The following is a 20,266-nucleotide window of genomic DNA, read 5'->3' as shown; positions in this document are numbered from 1 at the left end:
CATGTATGTCTAAAACTCATAAACATTGGCAAGATGTGTTTGTGAAACACTATGCCTCCCCATAGATTAATAACATTTAAAGATGACCTTGATCTGTCATTCAAAACAAAAACCATTTGTCCCCTAGAATAGACCCGTGGCCATAAAAATGGGAGGAATTGATCATCATACCACTGGTATTGATTTTCACACACTTTAATAGGAAAAAATACATGGTAGAAGTTTTGCAGTTGAAAATTTACTTCAGGTTTTAAAACAATTCTGCATCAGCGATATACTTATAAATATTTAGCTACCTGGATAAATAGCTCCCATCGTGCAACTGCAGTTTCATGATGTGAAGACCTTGCAACAATCTTGAAGCCAAGGATGACCAGGTATGACTGAACAAGTTAAAGGTTGAGAGCTTTTAGCTTCTCCATCATTGCCTTCACAATGTGAAACCAGCAAAGCACATACTGCAATCCGAGACGCTGACATGCATTTGCAGATGGTTCATGCTTGTCTATCATGACCAGTGGTTTATAAGGATTGTGAGCAGCACAAATGGTCTTTCTCCTATATCCACGCCAGTCTTCGAATTAGACTATAAGCCCGAAGCCCGAGTCGATTCTTGGGACGGTCGGTCGATAATAAATGCATTTTAAATAGCCCGATCGGTCGATTAAATATTTGATCGTAAAATTGTCAACAAAGTGAAAAAAATACATCAACACCGGTCAGCAACTTTGTGTTAAAGAAATAATCAATGGAAGAAGTCGGTACAAGTCGTTAGCCAATCAACACGTCTGTGTTTCACTCTTACATAGACTCCGGACATGGACGATTTTATTGGCAGTTTTTGATTGGTTAGGGGATAGCGCAGACATGATCGGTAACTGACAAAAAATCTTCGCTACTTTCCAAAAATCATACGAGTCAGGGAAAAGGTGCAAATGAAAAATTGATCGATTAGCATATAGTAAAGCAATATGTTAACAGAATTATATATTTATTACGTATTTACTAGGTAAATGGTTTTCATTTTTTGGAATCTAACGATATGCACATTTTATTTTATGTGCAAAACACATACATTTTTTCGGACTGTCGTGTTCGGATACAGTATTTATGTCGACTTAAATTTATTTTCAACGTTCTTTATGAACATTTCTATAGTATGACGAATACACATGCAGTGATACAAATAGTATGATATATAAAATTTCGCATTGTATTCACCAGAAATTGCAACGAGAAAGACTAAAATAAATACAATTAGTTAGGGCTCGGGGCACTTACAACTCTTTTAGATTTATTTTTTTTATGATTAAGGACAAATGTCCTGAAAAAAATGACCATTTAGGACACCTGTCCGGAGGAAATTGTGACCAATGATGCAATCTGAAACACTGAGATATGGAGATGTCAGCGGAGCATGCCTTTGCTGTTGCTATCAAACACGAATAATACATGTTGTACTCATTAGAAGTAGTTGTTTCTGATTGGAAAAGGATATTTTTTTGTTCCTGGCCAAAAAAGTCATTACTTTTATGTTAACCTTTTCGGGCTATTGAAAATGTATTCGGGCTATTATTTTTTTATCTGATAAGCCCGAAGGGCTATTGGTCTTAAATATTTAGCGTGAAGACTGTCCACGCTGATCAGGAATCCCCAAGTAGGTGAAGTAATGGGTACATTCTGCACTATCACATGGCACATTTTCTATGATTGCTTGCAGTGTCAACAAAATGGAGTCGGTGTTTTCTCTATTTATTATAGAGATGGCTGTTGGGCAGCCAAAGCCATCATGGTGTTGTGTGACACAAGTGGTCACGCATGCACCATCATCTTGTAGACCGTGCTTGCCGTCAATTCCCAACACATGTTGATTCCTTCTGGCAGATTGCAGAGCTGTGTGATTGCTTAAGCACAAGGTAAATAATTTGTCCGCTTCCGGAGCATCAGTCTGACTACTGGGTTGATGGTACAGAAGCAGAATGCCTTGCTGCTTCAACTCAGGAACACAAGCATGAACTGATGACCATTGACCAGATTGAAATGAATGACGCTTCTCAGTGTTATATACGTCAGTCAACCTTTCTGGAACTGGATGTGAGCGGGTGTCCTTGAATGAAGCAGCTATTTTATTTTCTTCTATCCCAGCAAGTTTTTTTCTATAAATGTTAAAGGGAGTTAAACCCACTAACCTATCACTCATTACATTGTCCTTCACTCGCTCTAACATGGGCTTATTCTTTGTTGGGAGGCAGCCATTACATACCTGGAGAAACATGCTGGCCTTTAACACAGACACGCCATCGTGTAGGGTCTGAGGCAAGGATTTCAGCAATGACTTCAACACTGCAGCAATGTTTGTTGTTTCGCTTCTGAGTAACATCACAACCTGGAAATAGATCATATAATCAATTAAGGAATCAGCGATTGTGTGAAACATTTGGTGCTTCAGTGTTACTTAAAGACTAAATATAATGTTACTTCCATTAGATTTTGTTTTTTGACCTTTGACCTTGAAGGATGACCTTGACCTTTTACCACTCAAAATGTGCAGCTCCATGAGATACACATGCATGGCAAATATCAAGTTGCTATCTTCAATATTGCAAAAGTTATGGCCAATGTTAAAGTTTTCGGACGGACTGACGGACGGACAGACAGTTCAAATGCTACAATACATTTATTATTATGTAATAAATAACATCATAATTAATTTCCTACCCCTATCTGGGGCATAAAAATGTGATAAGTGATATTTAAACAAGGGCTGTTTGTAAAACATGCATGCCCCCCATTTGGGCTGTCCGTTGTACTGGCAGCCATTGTGTGAATACGACTTTTGTCACTGTGACCTTGACCTTTGACCTAGTGACCTGAAAATCAATAGAGGTCATCTGCAAGTCACGATCAATGTACCTATGAAGTGTCATGATCCTAGGCAAAAGCTTTCTTGAGTTACAATCCGAAAATCATTTTACTATTTTGGGTCACCATGACCTTGACCGTTGACCTTGTGACCTCAAAATCAATAGGGGTCATCTGCGAGTCATGATCAATCTACCTATGAAGTTTCATGATCCTAGGCATATGCGTTCTTGAGTTATCATCCGAAAATCATTTTACTATTTCGGGTCACCGTGACCTTGACCTTTGACCTAGTGACCTGAAAATCAATAGGGGTCAACTGCGAGTCATGATCAATCTACCCATAAAGTTTCATGATCCTAGGCATATGCGCTCTTGAATTATCATCCAAAAATTATTTTACTATTTCGGGTCACCGTGACCTTGACCTTTGACCTAGTGACCTCAAAATCAATAGGGGTCATCTGCGATTCATGATCAATCTACCCATGAAGTTTCATGATCCTAGGAGTATGCGTTCTTGAGTTATTATCTGGAAACCATTTTACTATTTCGGGTCACCGTGACCTTGACATTTGACCTAGTGACCTCAAAATCAATAGGGGTCATCTGCGAGTCATGACAAATCTACCCATGAAGTTTCATGGTCCTAGGCGTATGCGTTCTTGAGTTATCATCCGGAAACCATTTTACTATTTCCGGTCACCATGACCTTGACCTTTGACCTAGTGACCTCAAAATCAATAGGGGTCATCTGCGAGTCATGACCAATCTACCCATGAAGTTTCATGGTCCTAGGCGTATGCGTTCTTGAGTTATCATCCGGAAACCATTTTACTATTTCGGGTCACCGTGACCTTGACCTTTGACCTAGTGACCTCAAAATCAACAGGGGTCATCTGCGAGTCATGATCAATATACCTGTGAAGTTTCATGATCCTAGCCCCAAGTGTTCTTGAGTTATCATCCGAAAACCAACTGGTGGACGGACCGACCGACCTACCGACCGACATGAGCAAAGCAATATACCCCCTCTTCTTCGAAGGGGGGCATAATAAATGTCATACCTTCAGCACATCTTCCATAGCCACCACATGCCCTTTGACAATTCCCCTGACCCGGGCAGTAGAAGCCCCAGCAAACTAGTTGGACGTCAGTATCAATACCATGCTTGACTGCTGCACATTTTTCTCTGAAAGGTAGCAACTTTAAAATAAGATTTGCATTTACTAAATACAACATATTAGAATATATTTGACTTTTCTACCAATTATACTCCCATTTCCACTTTTTCCCTCAAACATTGATGCATATTGTTTATTCTTAAGATGGTTATTTATACAAAAGCTCGATTACCATCCATATTTGTTCTGTTGTTGAATTCGCTTGCCTCTACTCCTATAAATATGAGGTCGATTAACATCGACCTCATATCGTTTAACGTTATTTTGCAATAGCATCGTTCCGACATGAAGCTTTAACGGCATCAAATTCAGTTTTTTTTTCCACTTTTTGGGAAGATAGCCCATGGCTTTGGAATTGGGAATTTTATCGGCATTGTCATGAAATTGGGAAAATATATTCATTAGCCTTTTTTTCCACACGAAAAGTCCACTGATTAGGGAAATACCGGTACTAAATTTGATTTAACTCTTTATAATTATTCAAATTAAAAGAAAAAAAATCATATCATACTTTGTTAGATGTAATTGAATTAAAATTGAGATAAAATACACATTAGACTTATTTCTAAAAAAAAAAAAAAAAAAAAAAATTTTTTTTTTTTGTTGCTAATTGGGAATTTTTTGCCACATTTTGGGAAAAAAATTATACTTTTTGGGATTGGGAACATAGCCGAATTTCGGCTTTAAAATCAGGCCAAAAAAGACCCTGAAATTCATATAACAGCACAGAATAATCTTGCAATAAATTATTAAACATAAAATATAAACATTATTTTACTAATTGCATTAGAAAAATGTTTATACAAACTTAATGATAGTCCAGACCTAAAAACACTACCACTGTTCAAATTCCATAGTGTTGCCATATAGCACTGTGTAAATTGAAAGTTGCATAATGTTACCTCATTGGTCGGTTATAAATACATTGTTTCTCTATATATAGTATTCGATTTAGACCAAAATAATAATTTACGTGGAATGTCATATTAGTTTTCCATTAAAACTTTGATCTTGCCGTGTGTGTTTATGGACGTTATTAATTATGTTATACTTTTTTTTGTATTTCATTAAGAATTAGAACGTGTAGCCCTTTTTGTTAACTGTTTTTAGCAAACGATTCGCGGCTTAATAAGACACGGAAAATAGTTAAAGCGAAACTTTCATTTAAAGGTTTAATGTGAACAATATTAAATGAAACTTTTTTTTGGTATTAATATATTTTATTGACATGATCAATTTGATACTTCGTCTTGAAAAGGTGTTTAGTCTTTAAAAAGATGTCGCTGATATTTTTAAGTTCAATAACTGTTAATATGCTTAATGTTGTATAAGAAATTGAATAGTTTCACTGAGTTGTATTCACGCCTAAAATCCGATATCGTAAAACGCGCAACGGCTAAGAATAAGGTCTGAATAAGTTTAAGTATTCAGATTCGAATATCAGCAGCTGTGCCAGCTGGGAAGCCCCGTTTTGGAGTTAACAACTGCAAGCGAAACAACATACTTTTTTAAGTCTTGCACTTAGACTTCATGATCACAAGTATAGGTCCCTGCTGTGGCGTATGACACCATAGTGTTATTTAGTATTGGTCGACACAGTATCTGATCATAACGAGATAATTGGTTTGTGCTGAACATGGGGGCAATAAAACCACAGATCTATCAATAAACAAGATTATTGAGATATCTTTTATTGAACACCGCGATAAAAATGCTCAAACCACGGACTCTAGATTACACGGATAAGAAACATGGCAACATTCTCAGACTCATCACTGCTATATGTGTAATCACCTAACAATTCGTCTAAAAATAATTTTATATATTTGAGTTGAAGACTATGTACTGTTGTATAAGTCTCAATAAACTATCTGTCTGCCTGTCTAACTCTAAGCCGTCATCGTCCCAGTGAAAAAAAATCTGATTTTGAATAGTTGGACATGATTTGGCCCTGATGTCAAAATACGAAATGACCCGCGTAACAAATTGATAATTTAAGGTAAATAACATTTCATATAATTATACACAATTCCGTCGTTGATAATTAACAGCAAATGATGGATGTTTTGACACCCATTTTATTTAAAGTATGCATGCAAAGCCGAATAAAATCGAGAGGGTCCGCTATATACGCTGTTTCATCATAAATTTAACATCCTTTCTGTGTTATAAACAAGAGCTTAAATCGTTAATTTATTCAGATTTATTTATAATAAGCTTTATTGATATGTTTCGTGAACAAAATACTACAATATATTCCATAAAAAATATAATAATCATGGCAAAGGAAATTCAATGGCCGGTTTCTAAACAAAAGCATAATCGCCAAGACCGTAGCATCAGTTCAGTGCGTTAGGAACGGGCGCTACTTTCTTCCGCCTTCATTCCTTAATTACTTTCGTTTTTAAACATTTTTTTTCTATCATATACACAGGGCTTTCCTTAGACCTCCAATCTCAAGAGTCAATGACTCTTGGGACCAAATTTTCAAGAGTCAAAATCAAATTTGTATGAGTCATAATAATAACGCAGGAGAGTCAATGATCTTTTGTACTTAAAGCGAATTACTGAGATATATATATATATATATATATATATATATATATATATATATATATATATATATAAAGCAACAAATTTACAAATATCTAAACATTTTTTCTTAATATATTCCAGTCAATAAAAGAGATAATGCAAACATACATTGTGACCAACATTGTGAAAAATACACTCGCACTTGTAGTGACATACATGTAATATATATCAGAGGTGTCAATTGTCCCAAATTTGAAATACGGAAAATTAAGCAGAGATTCAGAGACCGTAGGATAAAGGGAATAGAGGGCAGAGCCCCTCCAGCCCTTGCTTATTGTTATTCTTTATTTTCTTTCTATGTGCAATTTCTTGCGAGTACGATGCAAAATTTTATCAATCAGACCATCCATAACACCGCATGTGTATTTGTCATGCTATAAAAAATGTTATAAAGACCGTTGGAAATAAATTAAAATCGACGAACCATACCGTATCCGAAAACGGGTAGAGATACGTCGTTTGCGAATGAAATAAAATATGTGTTTTGTTTGTCTGCAGAAAATGAAAGCCAGTAATAAGTAACCTAGCAAATACGCAATTAATATATAATTCGGTTGACATATTGTTTTAAGTATGATATTGCAGTGCTTTACTTTGCTAATAGATAATTTATAGTTGGCGGACAACTATAGCAACGTTCGTAGAATGGTACGGTTTTGGGAAAGTAGCGAAGATGTTTTAAAACAAAACAAAAAGATGTTTCGTCAGTTACTTCTCATGTCAGTGCCAGCCGTTTACATTTGTACCATCAAAATACCTCCTTAAACTAACTAATTGGATTTCCTATCATCTCAAAATCGACCCTGGACGGCTCAAATCCGGATTTAATTATTTCATGTGCCATCTTTACCGAGGACGTGCGACAAACACGCCGATTTTCTATGCCGTCTCAAATGGTCAATTATTACACCTATGTTGTAATCAATTAGCAGATGCAGCATCCAAATTTGTCACTTAGCCACACGGTCAGTTATACATGTACCAGTTTTATGGTTATTATTAGCAACTCTGATGCAAAGCGTGTAAATTTACTTTGTAGACAGTACATATGCCAGCATAACTTTCGCGCGTCTTTGAACGGAGCAAACATGAAATAAAACAGGGTTGGGTACACTGTATTCAGCATTGGAAATACATTCTGACATATTGTGGAAGTATTTCTCAAAATATTGTGGATAGGGATGTTATAATTATATATTGGATATTATTAAAACTGACGCGGGTGAGTCCATTCTGTTTTGGTGGGTTGAATACATGTCGTTTCTGCAAACAGCTGATAACAAAAGTTCAGATAAATAATGGAACGTTGATACACGCGTCATCGAACCAGCAGTGTTTTAATTGGTCATTATTAGATTTCTCAATGGGCAAAACTCCGCCTACTGGGCGGACTTGTGCTTCAAACGGGCGATATAGGTTAGCGTCTACCAAAAGATACTCCGCCCCAAGCCAATTATCGATTACTCTTAATAACTTTTGATCTCTTTGATGCAAGTCGGTACATTCCCCCGGGTCAAATGTAACATGACATAATTTTCTCAAGAGTCAAACTAGGGTATTCTGTAATTTTCAAGTGTCAAAACCCGGGAGCCCGGGTCAAAGGAAAGCCTTGGTATACAGAATTCTATTCTCCTAAGCACAGGGGTCTCACGAGTGGGCGAAGTGGGCAATTTTTTCGCCAAATTAATCTTAACTTCGCACATTAATTTCATGAAGGCGAAGTGACTTCTCCTCCTTTTAATGATTTACTTTGTGCCAGAAATTGACTGATTAAAATCAATTTGATGTGGAGAATGGGACAAAGGAGGATTCTCAGCCATAAGTTGCCCCATTTAGAGGTCATGCAAAGTTGAACATTCAAAAGAACAGTCTGGAGCTATTACCGGTACACTTCTTGAAATTGTTAATAGATGATGCCGTGGTTAATTGCATTGTGCTGGCTACCAATAACTATGATTCAGCAATGTTAAATGGCCCATTAAAACAATACTAAGAAATGATCAAATGAGAAGATGTAACCTTGCACTGGCAATACATATGGGGCTCATTTACAGGTCAGATTTGGAATCTCTGCTGTAAAATGAGATTGTAAATGAATTTTAAATTTAAAACAAATATTTGTAACAAAATATACATTTGATTTAATGTTGAATTGATTAAAATTAACAAGGAAGTAAAAAGATTCTGAACATTACTGGCTTGTTACAATTGAAGTTTATTTGATACACCTGTTCAGGAAAAAATAATTAAAAGTACAATCATAATCAAAATTAAATAAAATAAGAAAACTGTTGGTTTTATACACTTAACATGTCTTATTGTATAAAACAAGTGAAGAGTTGATTGCAAGCTGAACAGAAACCACTTACCCGTTAAGTAAAAAGTTGCTGCAAAATATACATAAAACTAAGATCTATGACGCAAATATACCATTTCTCCCAAAGATGTTACCAATGCTACCTATTTTGGCTGTAGGGAGAAGTGACTTCTCCCTTAATTTTGAGCCTAGCTAGACCCCTGATTAGCAAGATGTAATTTTTAAAACTGAACAAATATAAACGCTACAAATTGGTATTAAGTACGTACATGTCAACCTTAAATCTTTTCTAAAACTCCAAAACGGTATGATATTTGCAAAAGTTAAAGTTATAACTCGCCGGGCTGTCGAAATCAGAAGAACGCTACAAATTGGTATTAAGTACGAACATGTCAACCGTAAATCTATATTCTAAAACTCCAAAACGGTATGATATTTGCAAAAGTTAAAGTTATAACTCGCTGGGCTGTCGAAATCAGAAGAAAAACTTAATATATATTTATATATCTGTTTACTACGTAACATAAGCTTTCTAATGATATATAATTTGTCAAAATCGGCCGAGAAATGAAACTATAATTCAACAAAAGACGTGAGTGGGTACATCAAAATGTATAACCTCGGCGCTTCGCTGTACACTGATTGTACAAGATCGATAGCCACAACACGGTAAGGCCACAATTAAAATATTGTTGGTTTGCCCTTTACCGACCCTAAATTTTACAGGTGGGTAGGTAGGTAGGAAAATTATTTTATTTTATTTGAGAAATTATGTTCTTAATACACTAATAGTCTATGAATATTTAAAACACTTTTATTTAAGCACTGTTGCAGTGTACGAAGCCCTATGTAGCTTAACATTATCTTGTTTGCTGTTTCTTGCATATATTAATATCAAATGCATGCTTGTGTGTTATTACATCAAATATTTGTTCATTATATGATTTTAATTGCTCAAATGCATTTGTAATTATTTAACAGCCAGACAGCTTTTATTTTTAACTTAAACCTTTCCCTTAAATTGGGCTTAATTAGCATGCAACAAGCATTGAAGGAGTGTAGAAAGACAGCCCAAAGCCTTTAATGGAAAAATTCAGACGTGGCGAAAGACCATCACATTTTACAGGCCAGACTTGCCTACCAGGAGAAACAATTCACAGGCCTGTTGAAGTTTTTACAGGCCTCAATTTTAAGTGTTTGACCGGTTAGTGCATAGTCTCAGCATGGAAAAAGTAAATTCATAAAAGTGCAAACTGAACATTATTATAAAGCATTATTTCTTCTTGAATGCTCTGAGCTTTTATGAGTACATACGTACAGCTCAGAGGGTCAATAGCTGGGAGTTGTATTATTGCAACTAACATAAGCATGAAAACTTGATTTGGGGAAATAAATTCTGGATCTGGATAGGTACGTTGCAGGACCTTTCGGTGTTGGCGCAACGGGGGAGAGGGTGGTTAGTCCCACTGTAGGACAGTGGGTGTTAGTTTCAGTTTGTGGATATACTAACGCTTTAAACATATATACTCGAGTGTTGTCGATGTATTTAGCTAAGAGACATTAATAAATTAAATAAGTTTACCTTTACATATCCATTTCACTAACATGCCATTACAGTAAACTGTTCAGTGTGGCAAACATAATAAAGCAGAATATGCACATGAATCTGATTAAACACAGATCCACTTGCATATAAATCAAATCATGTTTGTCTTTTATTTTGCATTTTCGACAAAAAAAAATCCTGTAACTGTTAGATGTATTTTTCTTTGCGAGTAGACTGCATTCCAATTTTCAAACACTTCATCACTTGTTCTGTGACATTCAGTTCATACATTTGCAAAAAAAGAGAGTTTTATTTGAATCTAAAACCTATGCTCAGTCGTAGAATGACACGCTCTTTTCATTAATCGATACTAATTATATGATGTCCGTCGTAAATTCGATAGTTATTTGTTCTCGCTGAGCATCGTTATTTCTTTTAATTGTCGGCCATCTTGGATCACGTTAACAACATGTGTACACGAACGTAAACTCGTATATGTCCGACTACTTTCGCGAACCAATGGTTAAGTATGATGTTGTTCGGCCATTTTCACGGAACACCGCCGATCGCGATGCTGGTTATAGACGCTTGCATTACTGTCTATTCTGGGGCGTATGAAATTCCAACCATCGGAGCGACCTAGATCGGTCAGGGGCGATAATAATTGACAGGGATATAAAGGTTACAATACACTAAATACTTTTGGTGTTCAATGCTATACCCTCTAAAAACAAAATCTTCATTTATTTGAAGACACAATTCTCTGTACGGGCACTTGCCATGACTTTATTTTTGAATATTTCTGTGTTCATGTGGTAGGGAAAACATTGTTGTATACTACAAATTCCCTGTTTTGCTTTTAGGTTGGAGACTACATAAGACTTTGACAGTTGGCGGGAAACCATCATCAACTGGAGAGATGCCGGTAAAAAGATGGCCATAAAACAGTGACCGCTGATTCGCATTGAGTTCTTTCTTACATATTGGATGACCTATGTTTTTTATTGTTTAAATCATTGCGGCTTGGAATGCTCTTTAAGAAAAGGTATGGTTATGGGGGTGTCTACGCGCAAAAGTTTGACTTTATTTTTGTTAAAGTTATTGCTTTTACATTGAATTTGTGCAGGAAATCTTTTGGTATGTTGTGACCTAAACTAACTTATGATAAAAATGAAATATCATCTGCAAGTGCAAAATATGACTGGGAAAGCAGATTTTTGGTCATTTCTTAGCAAAAGGGAAGAAAATAAGTGCATTAAATGCATGAATTCAGATTATTTGACCTGGAATAGTTGTTTTTCAAGTTGACCCCCCACCCTTATATATTGGAATAAGGGCTAAATTGCTTTCCGACTTAAATTCAACCGCATATTGGTTGACCGTGTCGCGTTAATGTGTTACATGAAGTTAGAATTCAACGCCAGGGACTCCGTGATCGAGTAACGCAACTAAAACTTTTGCAAAAAGCATGAACATTCAAACAGAGCCCCATTTCACCGACATGGAATGGCAGGCATTTTTACAGTATGGACAGTGCAGCAGATGCTTAACTGAGCCAGCCTTCATATTTAGTACAATCATAAATTGAGCAAGATTTTATCACTTCATATTATTCATAAAAGTACACTTAAAATACATAAATGCATGTTTTTGTTTCATTTTTTATCTTTTTCTATTGGGTATTTTGACTTTTTCAGGAAGAGGAATGTCTGCGACTAAGTCAAGGGCCACTGGATAAGGGTTGTTGATGGCAAAACAGGTAATAATATCATTTTGTTATCATGTACACAAGCAAATAAGCATATGTATGATGCTTTAGGTGTGAAAGACTGTCATAATCAGGATTGTGGTCACTCACACCCTTGCCGTCATGTAATTCTCCTCGCAGTTTGTATTGATAGTTCCGCGTCCTGACATGTAAAGCTCGTGCTTTGTTGGCAGCTGAAGTTGGCACTTAACAGGGTTATCCTTGTTCCTGAGCATGTATGCAGTACAGCTGAGTTGATTTGCTACTTGTTACCCTACAATTAGCTTGTTTTTGGTATTGTTTTCTCACAATATGCTTATATTCATGTTTCCGGCTTAAAATGGTGTCGCGCCTTACTTAAACATAGGATTGTTATAGCAAGTGTCCCCTTCATCATTTACCTTAGAGGGATTTTTTTGACAAAATTTGGCACTTTCAGCAACTTGTTTTGTTTTTTATTTGGTACATGCTTCTCTCATTCAGTGATTTAATGACATTATTGTCCTTATTCTTTTTTCTTTGCATAGAAAGGTGACATGAATCATTGATATTTGTTGTGTTGAGAATGCTGCAGGAAGCTGTGTCCCCAAAAGAAGTACTAGAAACCCCTTTCAGGACACTGCCTTGATCTGAACTGCCTTTCTACCCCTGTTACTACATGGAACATCATTGCTAAGCTTATAATGCTTGCCTACATATGTGTTTTTTGTTCAATTTAACTTTTTCCTTCCAGCTTAACCCCCCCCCCCAACAAATGAGCATTGTATTCTTTCGCTTGGTAACAAACTCCCATTTGGACCAGATTGCCACCATAAAAATAGCCTAAAGTACTTATTTTGTGTCCAAAATATGAAAATTTGTATTGTCTTGAACCTCTAAATGAGAGCTGGCAATGCATTTTGACCATCTGCTGCAGTTAAAAGGCACCCATGACATTACATGCTAGAATATTTCATTGGCGGCTGGTAAATAAATGGGCACCGATCGACAAGGCGCTTTCAAGATTTTACACTTTTATTGGTGTGAAATAACAAGTTATTGGAAGCTTATTGATTTCTACACTTCAAAGTATCTTTGATCTCTCATTTTGACTAATTAGTTTATTGTCTTGGATGAAATTGGATTGTTTTTGCTTTGAAATTGGCATTTTTGGGATGATTAAAAAAAACACACAAAAAAGACATTATCAAAATTGCTTAGAGTGAAAATATCTAACAAATTCATTCTTTCCCCACCACACATTAGCCCCACTTGCATGTCTTTTTGGTTTGTTTTGGTATTTTATTGCAGATATTGAACACAACAGCTTTAAATCTTAAAGGGGCAGTTAAGCTTTAACAGGCCTAATATCGCCTTCTTCGGACTGAAAACACCCGCGTGTGAAAATATGATACAGAATGGCCAAATGGACAGCTAATCCAGCCAAACTTAATATATTGGTGCAATATGGATGGGATGATAATAATATGAAAGAAAAACACATTTCAGTAAAAATAAATTTCTCTTATAGGTTACAATACACTAAATACTTTTGGTGTTCAATGCTATACCCTCTAAAAACAAAATCTTCATTTATTTGAAGACACAATTCTCTGTACGGGCACTTGCCATGACTTTATTTTTGAATATTTCTGTGTTCATGTGGTAGGGAAAACATTGTTGTATACTACAAATTCCCTGTTTTGCTTTTAGGTTGGAGACTACATAAGACTTTGACAGTTGGCGGGAAACCATCATCAACTGGAGAGATGCCGGTAAAAAGATGGCCATAAAACAGTGACCGCTGATTCGCATTGAGTTCTTTCTTACATATTGGATGACCTATGTTTTTTATTGTTTAAATCATTGCGGCTTGGAATGCTCTTTAAGAAAAGGTATGGTTATGGGGGTGTCTACGCGCAAAAGTTTGACTTTATTTTTTGTTAAAGTTATTGCTTTTACATTGAATTTGTGCAGGAAATCTTTTGGTATGTTGTGACCTAAATACGCGCATGAATAAATATTGCTTTCGGCTCTTTTGTCATCGTCGAAAAAAACGAAAATAAAAAAAATAAGTTTTCAAAAATCGCAATAAAATTTTTTGGATCGGGGGGTAAAAAGTGGGTCGGTCGGTAAAGGGCAAACAAACTCAATTTTAATTTAGGCCTAAAACGCGCAGTGGTAAAACATAAAATGTGTATTTCTTGTGTTTATCTCGCTATAAATCCATTAATAACAACGGGAATATACTAAAACGTACATTTTTTGAAAGAGCAATTAATAAGCAACAAGATAACGTATAAATAAAATAGGATGAATAGTTTTTGCATAAGATTGAATTTACTACAGTAAGGGTCAAATACTCGATTCATCTCCTATCAATATACACTCAGTGATACAACTGGTAGTTTTAACACACACATATAGGTTTCATTTAATAAAGAGTACAGAAAGCTAAAAAGTGATGTGGTTTGTTGTACAACAACAATTGGTTATGTGTAACCTATTCAAAAAATAATTTCGTTTCAAGATAATTCAATGTAATTCTATAAACGACAAACACACTTCGTGTGTTGTGTATGTTTTTTTTTAAAAATGTACATAAGTGGTTTAAAAGCATAATTTTTACACATTTAAGTGGTAATCGCTCACATTAATGTCTAATTAATGATAATTTTATGCATTCGCAAAGATTTAACGAGAAAAACTGAAGTTTAAGTTGAACTCAATTTGCTATAGGAAAACGACGGTAGCCGTTTAGACGTAAGTGGGGTAGCTTACATCTTATTATTTGGACTAGCTTGCCTCATGATTTTGGCAGTTGGCGCTAGCTGTTGATCTGCGATTGTGCTTATGAGTGGGGTGCATATTTTACTCTGAGAGGCGCCATCGCAAAAATTATCAAAGGCACTGAGAGTCCGATATGGACTTATACAAAAACAAATAAGTACTTAAGTTTTAACTGCAGGGCTCGACATAAATTTTTGAAGCCACTTGTCCAGTCGGACAAGTAGACCAAAATTTCACTTGTCCTGACCAAAAAGCAACTTGTCCTGACCATTATATCTTACACAACATGTACGCGACCCGTGATTTTTGCCTAATTTGCAAAGTCAAGGCGGGCATTTTGCTTTTTTGGTGGAAAATCACCGCAATTTCACGTGACTCGTCACTCCGACGTCACGCGAGAGCAAGAAAATCTTCGCACTAAATCCCCTCAATGTTGTGGTGATTCGCCGCAATTCGCCGTGATCGCAGTGACAACGATGACTCGCCAATTCATGCATAGAAACCGAATCGTATCGATAACTTTATACATGTACGTAACGCTTCTAATGTGCACAATTATCCGATAATCCAACATCAAAAAATAATCTTGAACATTTATGTCGGTAAATATGTTTGAGAATTTCATTAAAACAACCATATGACTACGCCATTTTTCAGAAGTGTATAGAGTACAGCGCATAATGTGGGACACAGCTTTCATTGGACGAGCATATTTAAATTTAGATTGATACAATACGATCTTACAAAAAAACGTTTTATTGTGTCATACGCCTTCATGTAAAAAACGTTTTCCTCCTGGAAATTGTGCTATTAATGCATAATATTATCAAAACATTTTTTTCACACGTAAAGCGTTGTAACAAATTAATATACAATTCAAAACAAATATACCATAAGTATAAATGTTCTGTTAAATTCCCATATGAGAATAAAAATTTATAATCCGAAACACACTTCCGATGTTTTAATGTTAACACGACGTTTACAAATGCTTTCAATATAGTCATCATGTACATGTATATTTCCCGACAAAAGAGCGCGAAAATTATGCGGCAATGTACAAGGTCAAGGTATACGAGTGTGCAAGTATTGATTTTTTTATACAAACTGCGTAGCGCAGAGAACATTGAATTCTGTTGATTTCGGTTAAATGTTTCTTTGGTATTTTTAAAACAGTTATATTGCCAACAATTTGATATTTCTTTTAAAGTCAATTCAAATCAAACAGGCCGTATCCGTATCGTTACTGATAGAAGTAAAACATAATACTCTGACTTGTATACTTTTTTTGTTGTGAGAGACCATCTGAGTAAACGCCGAAAAATATATCCAAAATGTTATTTTTTGTCAATGCCATTTGATCCATTATCGGACTTAATTGGCAGCGCCATCCTGTTGTTTCTGTGATTGTCACATCTTTTAACAGTTTGAACACGTACAAAGAGTGCCAATTAGACACTTGAACAAACTATCACCCGCTGGACAGTACACACTAAATAATCAAATGTTGAGGGTTTTTCGTTTTTGGCATGAAAACCCAGAGAAATGCATGTGCATTATACATCATCATAAATTTATTGAACTCTGCGAACGCTAAGTGCTACGTTGATATACTCGTGTTTTTTTCCAGCAAAACAAACACAATGTTTAACGGCTTTAATATATAGGCAATGATGTAATAACAACAAATTATTTACCACGATGTCATAATAACATGTACTTAAAAATAGAACAGTAATGTATTTCCGATTTCCGGCTTATCAAGCATTGTGAATGTATGTACAACGCTTGGAAAGTAACGCGAGTAACACGAGTTATCCGCATTGGAGCCTGAAACAGAAAATAAATAAGTATAGCATATTTTAGTCCAAATATTTAGATGTAATCTACCGATTACATTTAACCTTTAAATGAAAGCGTTACTTAAACAATTTCCCGTGTCTTAAGGCGCGAATATTTTGCTAAACACTGTTAACAAAAGGGCTACACGTTATAATTCTTACTGAAATGCAAAAATAAGTATAACATAATTAATAACGTCAATTAACACACACTGTAAGATCAAAGTTTAAATGGAAAACTTATATCATATTTATCGTAAATTACCAAATTATTAGTTTCGTCGAAATCAAATACCATGTAGAGAAACAAGGTATTTATAACCGACCAATGACGAAACACTATGCAACTTTCAATTTACACAGTGCTACGCTACATGTATATTGCAACAATATGGAATTTGAACAGTGGTAGTGTATTCGGGCCTGGAATATAATTGATTGTAAGTTTTAATAAACATTCTGCTAATGCAATTAGTTAAATAATGTTTACATGTTATGTTAAATAATTATTGCATGATCATTCTTCTGCGCTGTTATATTAATTTGGAGCCGTTAAAGCTTCGGACATTACTTCATCACGTTCATGTCGGAACGGGAGTATTTTAGCTAATACGCCCATCGCATACAACAACAACAAAAGCTTTATTATTGCAATGTATAATGTAAGTGTATACATATATGTTACATGTACATGTAATGTAGCGTAACCCTTAATTTAAATCTCTTAAAAAGGTGAACCCTGCGGTTCGCGGTGATTTGCGGTGATTCGCGCTGATTGCGTAACAGCGAGATACATCGCGCGACGGTCGCTGAGACATCACCCAAATTTTCTTGTCGCTCGGAAACACCGCAATTTGTCACGTTGCATCGATTGCGGTGATGCGAGAATCGCGGCAAAAATCACGGGTCGCGTAGTGTATTCTGCTCAGCTCTTTGCAAAATAATTAAATAATACAAAATGCTCAAATCATAAAGACTTTAATCGTTCGATATACATGTTAACATAATTGTAGGCAATTTCAATACAAAAAGAACTGACACTTCTTTTCGTAATTGAATTGTGTTTTTTGGCGACCTTTAGGTATTTTTTAGGTAAGTTTCTTGTGATTTTGAAGACAAAAAACCCAAAGGAAAGCAGATTAGACATTTTTTAAGCAGACGACATTGTACTACATGTAACAAAAACAAACCACAAATGGAAATGATGTAGTAAAATCATTCTTTACATAGAAATGACGTCACTACGTTAATTGTCTGTAAGATCGATCTGTACCTGTGTCGTAAAATGCATATTCTTAACAAGGGAGAATATTCTTATTATCTTGGCAAAGAAAAATGTTAAGGGTAGCTTCCCTTGTGAACAGTAAGGTTTAGTATCACATGGAACTATCGGAATATCTAGCGCATTGTCGTTTAAACCTACACATTTAATATAATCGAAAAAGTTTTGTGGTAACTCCACAGAAATAACGGATTTAAAGGCATTTTTCTAAGTAATTAATTTATAACGACCACTTGTCCCGTCGGACTAGCAAATTCTTTATTTACTTGTCCGGACTAACAATTTGGTTGTCCCGGACAGTCGGACTACCGTTAATGTCGAGCCCTGAACTGCAGAAAATATGTATGTCGTAATGAAAACGAATACAAAAATGTTACTAACCTTCCCGCTTCCGGCAAACAAAGTGTGTCAGAAAGTCTATTTCTCCGATTAAGGATGTGTTTGCCTTGTTTGGAGGACATATATGTGAAGCCCTCTTTCAGCTTGTCGTCCACATCAAAACTGACAAGCAGATTTTTGAGGGCTCGTTTTTCTCTGTGCAAATGTATGTCCTTTAACTTTGTGTGTTCGCACAAAAAGTTTTCCAATCCATGGCCTCCTACTTCAAACAATTCATGTACCAACGCTTGTTCCGCCTCCTCATCGCTTGTATACTCTAATATTAAATGCATTTTTCAAACACAAATACACATTCTATCTCTTTTCAATTTCAGAACTCCTCGAATAAGATAAACAATACCGTTTTACGTTAATCGATAACGCGTTTTACGACATCAGAGTTTGGGCGGGAATAATCAAAGCGCTGAAGGCACTGAATATGTTCGTTATTGCATAATTTAACACGCAATTCATTTTTGAAAATCAATCGCAAGTTTGAAATGAACACACGCCATTCAACTTTATAAAGTGTGTGTCATAGCGCACGGGTCGAGTTTTGTGTGCACTTTTTATCAGCCTTATTATTTCATAGAAATAACTCAGACAAAATAAAAACAACATGCTTTTTGGAAGTTCTGAAAGCATAGAAAGTATGATGAAAATGGCAATGATAACTTAAAATAAAGAAAATTTGCAGTCACCATCATATTAAAGGAATATTTTTTTCTAATATCAAATGACTATCACACCAAGAATATAAATTCATAATGAAAGTTCCGTGTACAAAACTTTTGATTTTTGACACCATATACAAATTCAAAATATACAACAATCTTCGTTTCTTGTATATGGAGGAATAAAAGTATATAAACATTGCTGTTTATGCTTTACTTATTACCCGAGCAGTTCACACGGTGTCAACAACGCTAACATAAACATAGGTATAGAGCACTAATGCGCTTTTAGGCGTAGCTGTTTCAGTTTTCATCTTAGTGACTTTTACATAACGCCAACAGACACGCATGAATATTTTCGAATATTTAATAAGCTGATTCGAGATACAACCTCTGAATTTTTGCTACATCACTGCGTATGTGCTCAATTCAAAGGATGTAGCACTGTTCAGTGTAAGGAATTCCGGACTACACACTGTATGCTCAAACGACACAAATTGTGGCCCTGTTACAATTACGCGTTACAATCCATCTCGCAGAATTTCACTTTCGCCTCCAAGATGAGAAAACAATCATTAGCGAAATAGTATAGTGTCATGACAAGAGAAAATCGTTTAATTATCATACCACAATGTTTGCCGTACTTGGTCAGCACGTCTGGAAATCATTCCTTAATGTGTGGATAGGCTGCCATTATTAACAAGTTTGCTATTTTCAATTCAATTTTGTATCAAAAAGCATTGTTCTTAAATGTGGCATTTTCAATTCGCAATGAGATTTGTAATGACCCTCGTCATGCGAAAATGGGTCTTATTCCATATGCGCCCATCATATAAATAGCCCACTCAGCTATCTCTCCTTCTGGTAAGGAGAAACATAACATATTGAGTGATTTTAAAGCGAACAGCATCGCCTATGGCCTGACTGCGCAAAAGCACATGTTGGGTTTAACAAACGCTTGCCGAAACGCATAAGACCCATTTTCGCATGACGGCGCTATTGACGTGTGATTTAAATGTGTCGAAAGAAAACTGCGTTTAAATAAAATATAAACATACAATATATTTCGAT

General features: G+C 35.6%; 1 protein-coding gene and 1 long non-coding RNA gene across 2 annotated transcripts; one reads left to right on the top strand and one right to left on the bottom strand.

Moving 5' to 3' along the window:
- Positions 1-1,639: 1,639 nt before the first annotated feature.
- LOC127847213 (uncharacterized) lies at positions 1,640-18,891 on the bottom strand. Its single transcript, XM_052378966.1, has 3 exons — positions 18,525-18,891; positions 3,930-4,054; positions 1,640-2,386 (listed from the first exon to the last, which is right to left on the bottom strand). Exons 1-3 carry the CDS (start codon positions 18,812-18,814, stop codon positions 2,256-2,258), a joined length of 546 nt encoding a protein of 181 aa, XP_052234926.1. The 5' UTR covers positions 18,815-18,891; the 3' UTR covers positions 1,640-2,255.
- On the top strand, positions 11,230-14,231 carry LOC127847224 (uncharacterized). The gene is made up of 3 exons (XR_008033866.1): positions 11,230-11,429; positions 12,202-12,263; positions 13,944-14,231. It is a non-coding gene; the product is annotated as an uncharacterized LOC127847224 (long non-coding RNA).
- Positions 18,892-20,266: the final 1,375 nt, after the last annotated feature.

Source organism: Dreissena polymorpha, chromosome 10 (genome assembly GCF_020536995.1).
Source record: "Dreissena polymorpha isolate Duluth1 chromosome 10, UMN_Dpol_1.0, whole genome shotgun sequence".
In the NCBI taxonomy this organism is placed as follows: domain Eukaryota; kingdom Metazoa; phylum Mollusca; class Bivalvia; order Myida; family Dreissenidae; genus Dreissena; species Dreissena polymorpha.
Note: the sequence above shows the minus strand (reverse complement) of the source record. Positions and strands in the feature narration are given on the sequence as shown.